The sequence below is a fragment of the Nicotiana attenuata genome, unplaced genomic scaffold, assembly GCF_001879085.1.
Source record: "Nicotiana attenuata strain UT unplaced genomic scaffold, NIATTr2, whole genome shotgun sequence".
In the NCBI taxonomy this organism is placed as follows: Eukaryota; Viridiplantae; Streptophyta; class Magnoliopsida; order Solanales; family Solanaceae; genus Nicotiana; species Nicotiana attenuata.
The window spans coordinates 1,521,033-1,533,272 of NW_017670242.1; the positions used below are offsets into that span (position 1 = coordinate 1,521,033).

The following is a 12,240-nucleotide window of genomic DNA, read 5'->3' on the forward strand; positions in this document are numbered from 1 at the left end:
AGCCTGTTGCTCAATCTCCCTCAACAGTTCTAACACCCTATCTTCCTTTCCTTCAAAAGAAACACCTAAAAGCTTCCCAAAGTTTAATAGTTTATCCTCCATCTAGAAGGACATATCCCCTCCTCCAATCTGTGACAAAATTGGACAGACGTCTTCTATATGTACCCTTTTCTTGCTCCTACCGAAGGAATACAAGACCATATCATTGCTAGCAATAGGAACTTTAGGTGTCGGAAGGATCTCACCATTTCCTTGAGAGGCACCAACCTCTGAAATTAACACCCCACTGCTATAGGAATGTCTAGAAACGTCAGCAGGGTAGCGGGAAGGAAGAGAGCATGGAACCCTTGGCGGCATATTAACTGGTATTGCTGGTCCGACACTAGCATCAATTGGGGCATGCACAACAATCTCCCCAGAAGAAGAAGGAGCTTGAAGTGTAACCTCAGCACAGCTAAGCACAGGAGAAGATGAGGGGGCGATGGAGCTAGGTCCATCAGAGGCGGGAGGCCATGGAATAACGCCACCAGCTTTAGCCGGTGCTGTCCCTGAAGCATCGGCCATCGAAAAGGGGCGCAGGTCACTAGAGCTCGGTGAAGGAATACCACTGTGTGAAGCACCGTTGGCAGAAGAAGAAGGAGCGACTGTTCCCATATGTTTAGGAGCCTTATCAGACGCAACTTGAAATAATCCGGGCCCCTTAGGATCAATTCTAATAGAATAGGTAAAAGTTGCTGGGCCCATATGTGGAGGCCCAGGCCTATACTTGCTGAAAACTTGCCCGGCCCTATGATAATTAAAAGAGGACCGGCCCATTCTGCCTTTCCAGCCTGCATCACTAAGACACTAACCCAGGGGCATTCACGTCTTTTCCTCCTGATAAAATTTTGTCATCTTCTCCCAAATTCAAACCCCCCGTCTCTTCTCGATCTAACTTCTGATTCCGGCTTAGCCCATTGATCCGGTGAGCCCTCCCCTCCCTTCTGTTTGGCCTTCCCTTTTCTTCCGCCACTATCACAGGCATAAAGATAGGGCGAAATTCAGGGCTCAACCAAACCCTATAACTCAAGTAGCCATCTTCCACCACAGTGGAGACGGGGATTCTGCCCCCTTTCCTCACCACAATCCTTACTAGCGAGAGATTGTGTAGGCTGCAAATGACATCAATAAAACCCCCACAGATTTTCCCTATCTTCTTGAATAGGTCAAGACACCAAAGATACACCGGGAGACCCACCATGTTGACCACCAATGTTTCGCCGGTGAAACGAGGGTCGAGACATCCATCGTGCTCCACCCATCTGTGTAGCTTTAAGAAGTTCTAGTGACGGAGTTGAAAAGGCCAAAGCACTCTGGGAGAAAGTTGATGCTCAATTATGTAGTTTGTTGTGGCAATCGATTGATTCCAAGATAATGCTTTTGTTTCGTCCATTCAGTTTGGGAGAAGGCTCATACTTTATACACTAATGACATATCTCGTTTTTATGATGTGATATCTCGGATGACAAGCTTAAAGAAACAGAAATTGGATATTTCTACCAACTTAGGACAGGTGCAGGCAGTTATGGTGGAATTTGAGAAATTGATGTCAGTCACCGCTAGTCTTGAAAAACAACAAGAGCAACGACAAAAGATGTTTCTAGTTCTTACACTTGCTGGACTGGATAGTGACTTTGACTCGGTGAGAGAGCAAATTTTGGCTAGTCCTTCGTTCCCTACCGTTGATGAACTATTCTCTCGATTGCTTCGTCTTGCTGCGCCACCCAGTCACACAATGGTCTCACCACCAACTGTTTATTCCTCAATTCTCGCATCTTAGACTATGGAAAATCGGACATCTGGCCATTACTTTTTGCCTAATCCTACCTCTATTTTTTGCTTTGTGTTCCCGCTTTCACGATGAGCCAAACAGGTGATATGACTGGATTTCGATGTATCAGTTATTTGCTGTTGAACTAAAAAAGGACGTTCGAATGCTTGTTTTAGGAATCACTCATTTATAAATGTTAAATAGTATTCAAGCTGACAGAATATTTTGTCAATGAGTGATTTGACTGCCATGGTTCTAAGCATTTACAGAACCTGAAACTGTCAGTTACTGTTTTATCTTTAGCTTTTTGAGTTTATGACTTAGGTTATCAATCGTGCATTCTCGTGTCCTATCTGTTTCATGCAGTATTTGTCCAGTTTCTGAAATAGCACTTTTCTTTATTTATGTGCTCCCTAATACTAAGTTGCTAATACCTTACGCAGCTAATTTTTTGCTTTAGGATCATTCAAGTATCAGAAAATTAGCAACTATTTTATACTCAGAGTTTCTTATAACCTAAAATAGATTACTCCTTTGATCCTTTTAATGTAGCATAGGTTGACTGGTGACGTCTTGCCACTTTTCTAAATTTTAATTGGATTAATTGTGTGGAAAATATCAAACGTGACAAATTTAAAAACTATATTTAAAAGTCTATCTATCGCTATGCTTGGATTTATTTAAAATACTTACCTAGTAAATCATATTTATAATAATAAAATCAAAACAAAAATAAAAGTTCATAGCAAAAACCACGAAGTGGGGATCGGAGTTGCAACAGAGATTGCGACTTCACCCTCCAAAAGGTGCAAGGGTTCGAATCAATCAAAAGCCTCCTTTGTTCAATCTTCCTGTCCCACTGTTCAAGGGCCCTTTCCACCCTTGAAATAAACCATGAAATTTATCCAACTTGTCACATAAAGTGTGGCTGGTCCATTGATGTTGAATTCTTTATACTTTTCTTTTTAAGTCATGGTTTCAGGAACATATGGATATGGTTTTCATTTTCTTATGGTTGTCTTCTTTAGGTACCTGTTGCCACTTTTGTTTCAGTATGATTCTACTGCAGAAGAGACGGATAAGTCAGAAGCTCATGGTGTTGGTGTTAGTGTTCAAGTTGCAAAGAATATGCATGCTGTACGGACAGCTCTGGCTTTGGCTAGACTTAGTGGTTTGGGTGCTGATGAGAATCAGACACCATATAATATGGTTGCTGCTGATGCGCTTAGAGCTTTGCTGACACCAAAGCTTGCCAGTATGCTGAAAGATCAATCTCCCAAAGATCTATTGTTCAAACTAAATTCGAATTTGGAGACCCCAGAGGTGATTTCTGCAGATCTTTTAAGTTCACTTGGTGGATATTTCTGTTGCATATGCAAAACTGAGTTTTTTCCTTAACAGCTTTGTCAGTGTGATTAAGGGTAATACTTTTAAATGGTTTGGGATGCCTCTGTTTTATTGTTATTTCTCAGTTGTCTAAAGCCCCGGGAGATTCAATTTCTCCTGTAGGGAGTAACAAAAAGAAGGCCCAAAAAGTTGACTATTCTGATATTAACTCAGCTTCAGTATGTTTCGTGAAAGACTCATACTTAAACACTATTTACTCTTCTTTCCTTTTTTCTTACACACTATTTACGAATGTTGTATGGGATTGAGTATTGGCAAGTCAAGAATTCTCATATCCAGAAGATAAGCAGAAATGAGGATGTTGAGATGGATGTGCAGGCAAACTAGATTGGATAAGATTAGGAATGAAGATATTCGGGAGAAGGTGGGTGTGGCTCCCATGGACGATAAGATGCGGGAAATGAGGCTTAGATGGTTCGGGCACGTGCGGAGGAGAAGCCTAGATGCCTCGATTAGAAGGTGTGAGCGGTTGACATTGGCAGGTATGAGAAGAGGTAGAGGGCGGCCTAAGAAGTATTGGGGTAAGGTGATCAAGCAGGACATGGCGCGGCTTCAGATTTTAGAGGACATGACTCTTGATAGGAAGGTGTGGAGGTCGAGCATTAGGGTTGAAGGTTAGGAGGGAGTCGAGTGTTTTTCTACTTTGTACCGGGGACGGGGCTAGTTTGATAGTGTTTTGCCTTGGACTACTAGTGGTTTATGTAGTGTCCACACTATTTTTCCATTTTTTCATTGCACTGTGGCCATTATTACTGGTATTGTTATTGCTTTTCCATTTATTTTCTGTCTCTTACGATGCTGATATTATTTTTTTGGCTTACGTTGTTGTCTTATTGTTTATTTTCGTCTTCTTGAGCCGAGGGTCTTTCGGAAACAGTTCCTCTACTTCTCCCGGGTAGGGGTACCCTCCCCAGACCTCACTTGTGGGATTTTACTTGGTTGTTGTTGTTTTGTTGTACTATTTACTCTTCTTTCCTTTTTTCTTATAATGTAAAAGTTTATTTGTTAATATGGGAAAAAGCCCCAGTATACAATTGGTACACGGAAAGTGGACAACCTACAAAAACATAGTCGTCCACAAAATGCACCCACTAATCTATGCTGACAGGGAACTCGTGGGAGTTGGTCCTAACTTGTACAAAAGTATTCTGCACCCCCTTTGGAGCTCTTGAGAGTTTTTTTTTTTCAGAAAAGATTTTCTTTGAGACACAATCTCTGTGCATGTGAAAAATTGGGCAATCATCCTTTAGATAGAGCTAAATGTTCTTCAGATTGTTTATTTTCCTCCTTTTTCCTTTTTATTTATCCTTTTTAAAACTCAATGCCTATTCTGAGTTTTTTTTTCCCTCTCAATTTGCTATTGCTTCTGACTGCAGATAATTTGGAATACGTCAACCCGAGCAGAACTCTTAAATTTTGTTGACGAGCAGCGTGCTAGCCAGGATCCCAATGGTTCATATGACCTGAAAGATTCTCATTCCTTCGCATATGAAGCATTATCTAAGGAACTTTTTGTTGGAAATGTATATTTGAGAGTGTACAATGACCAACCGGATTATGAAACTAGTGAACCGGAGGTCTTCTGTGTTTCCCTTGTTGATTTTATATCATGTCTAGTACGGAGTGATGTTGCAGTGGGATCAGATATTCCGTCAACCACCAGGACATCGGATTTCCAAAATGATACGACTAATGGACCATATAATGAAGAGCAGCTGTCTAATGATCCTTCAACTCCTTCAGATGTGAAACAGATGAAGAAAGAGGAAAATGAATTGGTTAAGAAACTCCAGTTTGCTCTAATTGCGCTCCAGGTACACATAGAAATCATTTGTCCTGTTGAATATGTATTGATTTGATGTTTGACATCTGGTAGTCTTTCTTCAGAATCTCCTGACGAGCACCCCAGATTTGGCATCAGTTTTTTCTGCAAAAGAAAAATTATTACCAATTTTTGAATGCTTCTCTGTTCCTGTTGCTTCAACAACCATTGTTCCCCAACTGTGTTTGAGTGTCCTGTCACGCTTGACAACATATGCTCCGTGCTTGGAGGCAATTGTTTCTGATGGATCCAGTCTGCTCCTTCTATTGCAAATGCTTCACTCCTCTCCTAGCTGTCGTGAAGGAGCTCTTCATGTTCTGTATGCTTTAGCTAGCACACCAGAGCTTGCATGGGCAGCTGCGAAGCATGGTGGAGTAGTTTACATTCTTGAAGTTCTCCTGCCTTTGCAAGGTAATTTGTTTTCCTGGCATTCTCTTCTAGATCAACATCCTAGACAGTAGTTTAAAAATATTAAATGATGCTGTGCAGAAGTCCCTCTGCAGCAAAGAGCAGCTGCTGCCTCGTTGTTGGGAAAGCTTGTTGGACAGCCAATGCATGGACCTAGAGTTGCTATAACTCTGGCTAGGTTTCTTCCTGATGGCTTGGTATCGGTCATCAGGGATGGTCCTGGTGAAGCTGTTGTGAGCATTGTTGAACAAACGACAGAGACTCCGGAACTCGTGTGGACTCCAGCGATGGCTGCTTCTTTGTCTGCTCAAATTGCAACCATGGCATCAGAACTATATCGAGAACAGATGAAAGGCAGTGTTGTCGATTGGGATGTACCTGAGCAGGCAACTGGCCAACAGGAAATGAGGGATGAGCCGCAGGTACTGATTGATAAATGCAAGGTGTAGAACCATTTTCTATAACTCTATTTTTTCTTTTTTGATGGAGAATTGCTATTGTGATGTAGGTTGGAGGAATCTATGTTAGACTATTTTTAAAAGATCCAAAATTTCCTCTTAGAAACCCGAAGCGATTTTTGGAAGGACTACTGGATCAATATCTTTCATCAATTGCTGCGACACATTATGATGTCCAATCTGTTGACCCCGAACTTCCTCTGCTTCTATCTGCTGCTCTGGTGTCCTTATTAAGGGTGCACCCTGCTCTTGCAGATCATGTTGGATTTTTAGGATATGTGCCAAAACTTGTGTCTGCAGTGGCATATGAAGGGAGAAGAGAAACAATGGCCATCGGGGAAGTAAAAAATTCTGACCACTCCAAGGAAGCCTATGAGGCTGACGATAGCTCCATGCAGCCCCCTTCACCAACACTACAAGAGCGTGTGCGTCTTAGTTGTTTGCGTGTTCTGCATCAACTTGCAGCAAGTACAACGTGCGCTGAAGCTATGGCAGCTACTAGTGTTGGGACACCCCAGGTATTTTATCAATACATAACTTAGAATAAGTAGACTCATTTTTGTTTCCCGGGCTTTTCTGCTGTTTAAAATAAAAATCTTTGCTGCAAAATCATACTTTAACTATCACCTGTGCCTTTGGTGGCTCACTCAGGTTGTTCCCCTTTTGATGAAAGCTATCGGATGGCAAGGTGGAAGTATTCTAGCTCTTGAAACATTAAAACGCGTAGTCGTTGCTGGAAACCGAGCTAGGGATGCGTTGGTTGCTCAGGGACTTAAGTGAGTACATAATTTAATTCTGTGTAAAGTTAGATTTTTGTGTTCTAGACTTGTAAAGATTAATAATTAGTTTTCTATATCTGGGAGTTGCACAAATTATTTCTCCGACTATACTTGTGGTAATTTCTTATCACAGATTTCACCTATCAAAAAATAAAATAATAATTAGTTTGACAGATTTTATGTTTCATTCTGAAATTAAATTGGGGACTTGCTTCTCTTAGAACGCTTTAGGCTATGTGTTGGAAATGACCGAGTCTTGATCAAGTAGGATTATATGTGATAGTGTCTTTTATGCTACATTGTCATCATTTTTTCAAGGGATAATTTCACATAAATACAACACCTGACTTGCAACATAATAGCCTAGATACCACTTTGCAAATCTATAGCCCAAAAAATAATAGGCTAATTCCCGAAAGACAGCTTATTTTGCTCCGTGTATACAACCAGCTGTTTTCATTCTGTTGATTTCCTTTGATTATTAAGCATTTGATAAAAAAATGCAAATCAGCCCCAACGCAACTCAAAAATCCTGAATAATACATATTATGTGAAGGTAAGAAATTCAAACACTTTTATGTGCAATTGCTGAAGCAATCAACAACAGCAACAACAACTACCCAGTAAATTCCCACATAGTGGGGTCTGGGGAGGGTAATGTGTACGCAGACCTTACCCCTGCCCCGATAGGGCAGAGAGGCTGTTTCCGATAGACCCTCGGCTGAGAAAGCAAAAATAAAGTAAGAAAAAAACAAGAGGAGAGAAATCATTAGTAACTCCAGTGGAAATCGTAATAATAACAGAAACATAAAAACCGAAAGATGAATGACATGCAATAACAGTAACCATAATCTAAGGCCCGGGGCTAAGACAAACAACAAGAATAGTGTGGGTCCAACATAAACTGCAAGCCATCTAAGACCTACCCTAATCCAACCCCGCCTCACCCCCGGAATGAAGTAAGGAAAGCTTTACTACCCCAATTGCTGAACCAATCCAACAGGATAAAAGAAAAATAAAAACTTGGTAAATGATTTGTAGAATCCCTCCAACGCTCATACAACACATTACACGAAAAAGAAGAAGAGAAGGAAGCGTCAAACTTCTGTAGAGGCCTCTTACACACTAACAATGTATATACATCCTTATAAACTGAAAAAATATATAATTATACAATATTATACACAAATATACACATTTATACACAATTATACAATACTGTATAACTTGTATAAACATGTATAATAGTGTATAAGCGGTGTTTGTATATCCATATACACAATTATACACTAGTATACAGTGTTGATACAAACTGCTACATAGTGATGATTTTTATCCAAACCCAATTTCAGATTCGAGACTTCAAGGTCATAATAATAATGACCAGAACTTCAAACTTCAAAATCTTCCAACATTAGTGGTTATTTTTTGGTGCAAATCAAGTTTGAGAGCTGTTTATTTTCAAATCTGTGTGTATTTTCATGTTTCTTTAAAAAATCTTCAATATTCTTCTACTTGCCACCATGGACGACGGAGTAGGAGCCCAAGCCTTCTTCGAGCCATTAATGGCAGAACTGCGTGGGGGGTAGAGGAGGGGGAATAGCGGGGGCTAGGTTAAGAGAGGATGAGGGATCTATGTGGGTTAGAAAGAAAGAAGTGAGAGGCGGTGAGAGAGAAGGGAATGAAGAAAGAAGAAAATAATAAAAACCCTAAAAGTATGTCTTTAATAGTGGGCTAAAGGCTGAAAAGTTTCTTTCAAGTTATGTACAACATGAGCTAAATAGGGTAAGAGCTTCAAATGTGGGTCATTTTTGGTTGGGCTGTTAGGCCAAGTGACATGGGCTGTAATTCTTTCTTTTTTCAATTCTATTAAAATGATCCCCAAAGAAGCAGGTGCTGCATAGTCCACTAGGTGCAGTTTTGAACCAATGCTATCATTAGGTTCAGTCAAAGACTTTAGATCTGCACTCATCCACACATGTTGAAAGGGGAGGAGGAAGAAAGAGGATAAGCTGGATTAAAGTGTTCATATGTATCTTTTAACTGTGAAGAAAGAAGAAAAGAGAAGTTTTGGGAATAGAATTTCTTGATTATTCTCTCAAACGTGTAGGGATATATATATAAAATATTTACAGGTAATTTAAAAAGGAAAATATGTCTATTCATAACAAGGCATGAATTCTTGCCATATTTGCAAATTCCTAACATTTTAACATTTCCCCTCAAGTTGGAGCTCTACAGTTGTATGCTCCTAATTGCTGTGAGTATACTGAATTCTGGAGCCACGGAGTGATCCGGCAGGTGATTCTAAAAGAACATCTACTAGCTGATTATTCGAGCTGACAAAACGTGTCACCACTGCACCCCAAATCAATTTCTGTGTTGTTCTCTATGCTTCATTCTTTCGTGAAATGCCAGATTTGAGACAATGTGTCTTGCAACATGATTGTCACGATGCAATTTCACTGGTTTACCCCTCCACAACTCAATTTTCAAAGAAGTTTCATTACAGATAAGCTCATATGTAGCAAACTGCAAAAGCCATTGCTGGGTGTTCTGCTTTTGTGCTTGAGTTAGATATTACATTTGCTTTTTGCTTCTGCAAGATATAATTCCCTCCGATCAGAGCATAGTGCCTTGAAGTGGACTATCTGTCTAATAGAAATGTAACCCAGTCTGCATAAGAATATTCCATAATACTTGCTTAGCATATCCCATGATGCTTGCATGTTCCCTTATACGATAGGCCTTGTCTTGGTGAACCATTGATATACTTAGAACAACTAGCTGTGCTTCAGAGCTGCAAAACTGTTGGACTACAATGCTACAATGCACAAACCATGCTCTTGGTTTTACTTGAGACCATAAAGAGATCGGTGCAATATATATATGCTAACCGAGACTCCCCCAGAGCAACAAATCATAGTGGTTACTCCACTTTGACCTCTTAAGCAAGATCACTATGAAAGATAACATTTTTGATAGCCAACTGGTTGAAAGTCCAATAAAACGTGGTTGCCATAGAAAGGAGGAGATAGACATATAAGATCGTGTCTATCAGCAAAAAGCTACCATAATCAAGACCTTTTTTGAGGATATTCCTTGGGCACTAATCTAGCGTTCAGACAACCAACCTATCTGTCAGCTTCTGCATAGAGAGTAAACACCAATTTTGTTTTTTCTTATGGTAAAAGAACTATTTCCCAAGTACCCCTATTATAAAACACAATTATTTCCTCAAGCATAGCTTAACCTGGATGAGCCCGCGTCTTTCGCAATCTATTTGGACAGGGAAAGATAGTAATAAAGGTATGAGACGTAGGTGACAAACGCGGATAACTTAAGAAATTATAAATGACATACGCTGCAAGTGGCCCAAGTAACTTTTCGAAGAGCAGTAGTAATATTTGCCTTACATGATAGGCAATGAGTCATTAGGCGTAGTTTGTGAGCCTTTTATCATGAGAAGAATGGTGGATATGGCTGTAATTTAGTGAATTTGGTGAGAAGTTCGGGGATGTCTCCAATAAGATTACATCTGCTTAGACAAATTACTTATATTGTATGATCTTATCATTTGTAACATTTCTGGAAATGGGAATACTCTATAAATGTATTTTAAGGATCTTGGTTGAAGTTTGTCATGCCCGAGAGTAGTCTAGTTGGGCCAAACACCCTTGGCGAGAGTAGAAATGAAGGTTCACTGGGATAAAGAATGAAATAAGGACTCTTCTGCTATAAAACAAAAGAAGGCTTATGATTGATTATGTAACAGGCAGTCAAAATATCATCTCCCTAAAGGTAAATAAAACCACGAGGAAGACTCAGTAATGTACGGGTAGCTTCAGTTAAATATCTAGTTTTGCCTAGAGGAACTCTATTTTTAGAGGAGCATATGCACATGCAAAATGCCTTTGGAAGACATAAAGGAAGAGATGAGTGTAGAGAAATATTCTTGTGCAATATTACTGATATTTTTTAATAGAAATACTGAACTAATTACACCTTTTAACATAAAAGGCTTTAAAGGTAGGAAATTAGTCGGTTCTATTTTCCATAAGAAGAAGCCAGGTATAGCAAGAATAGTCATCAACAAAGGTAACTAAATTGTGAAAGCCTTAAGTCACAATTTGGACCCCTTACATCTGAATGGACTGTTTCAAACATAGATGTGATTATGTGGTGGACTCGTTTAGGGAAAGGTAGAAGTGTGTTTCCTAAGGTAGTATTACTCGAAGTCTAACTCGAGAGACTTGGGACCATCTCTTGTAATTTAGAGATATTTGGATGCACCAGGTGGCTATTCCAGCAGAGACCAAATACATTAGGTGATTTCTTCGCTTCTCCCTAAGCCAATGTAGAGTTACCCTATACGGTGTTACCTGCATTGGTGAGGGTAGCAGGCGGAATAGGCGAAGTGTGCACAAGCTGCCCTGAACACCTATCTTTATAAAATAGTAGTAGGATCTACTTCTAAAGCCCTTAATCTGATTCCTTAATCATGGATCAATCATTCTAATCTAGAGTGATCACGATTTGTATTATGTGGTATACTACTTGTTTGCCAAAAAATGGGAGCTAAATCAAAGACGGAACCCTGATTTGCTTAAAGGAACAACAACAACAACAACAATGACTCAGTGAAATCCCACTAGTGGGGTCTGGGGAGGGTAGTGTGTACGCAGACCTTACCGCTACCCCGAGGGGGTAGAGAGGGTGTTTCTGATAGACTTTTGGCTCAAGAAGACGAAAAGAGGCAATATATCAGTACCATCAATACTAACCATAGAAAAAAATAACAGCATCACAAGAACCAGAAAATAGATGAAAAGCAAAACAGTAACCACTAGATAAAGTCCGGAACTAAGAGGAACGAAAGAGTAGTGTGAACTCAACATTAACCACTAGCAGTCTAAGACAAAATCCTAACAGACTAGCCTCACTCTCACTCTGGTGCGCCGTAGAAAAAGGCAAAACTACCTCCTAACTTACTACCTTAATTCTCGACCTCCACAACTTCCTGTCTAGGGCCATGTCATCGGTAATCTGAAGCCACGCCTTGTCCTGCCTGATCACCTCTCCCCAATACTTCTTAGGCCGCCTCCTACCTCTCCTTGTACCCACCAAAGCCAACCAGTTTAAGGGAATATGGTGCAATTCATAACATGACGCTTCGCATGATTTTACCTTGTCCCTAAAACATGATTATTGGAAATCAAAATTCTTTTCCCACCATCTGTAGATTGAGGTAAAATTGGACATGAGAATGGGATAAAGATACTCCCAAGGAATCTAGATTACTGATTTTGCTTAAGACTGCTTGAATGTTGACCTCTTCAATATGGGTCATTAATAATATGATGAATGTGAACTGCCCTCGGTACTTTCATGGTTTGCTTGGCGCTTAGAAAGTATTCAGTTTTCTTCGACAAATTTTGGGTTTTATGTTGTCTTTTGTTCTTGATGTCCAACAAAATTAACGATTTTATGATGTCCAACAAAATTAACGATTTTATTGAGTCTGAGAAGGATATTCTTATTCCCCCCCCCCCCCCC

At 40.0% G+C, this 12,240-nt stretch overlaps 1 protein-coding gene across 6 annotated transcripts in view; it reads left to right on the forward strand.

Moving 5' to 3' along the window:
- Nucleotides 1-12,240, forward strand: part of LOC109236535 (dnaJ homolog subfamily C GRV2) — a 53,670-nt gene that overhangs the window by 33,443 nt on the left and 7,987 nt on the right. For 5 of the 6 annotated variants that reach the window (XM_019402725.1, XM_019402727.1, XM_019402724.1 and 2 more), the window contains 6 exons: nt 2,839-3,133; nt 4,594-5,031; nt 5,105-5,450; nt 5,529-5,869; nt 5,956-6,423; nt 6,557-6,681. In XM_019402725.1, coding sequence (XP_019258270.1) covers nt 2,839-3,133; nt 4,594-5,031; nt 5,105-5,450; nt 5,529-5,869; nt 5,956-6,423; nt 6,557-6,681 — 2,013 coding nt within the window. The remainder of the gene's footprint in view (nt 1-2,838; nt 3,134-4,593; nt 5,032-5,104; nt 5,451-5,528; nt 5,870-5,955; nt 6,424-6,556; nt 6,682-12,240) is intronic. The other variant, XM_019402728.1, reaches the window with a different exon arrangement.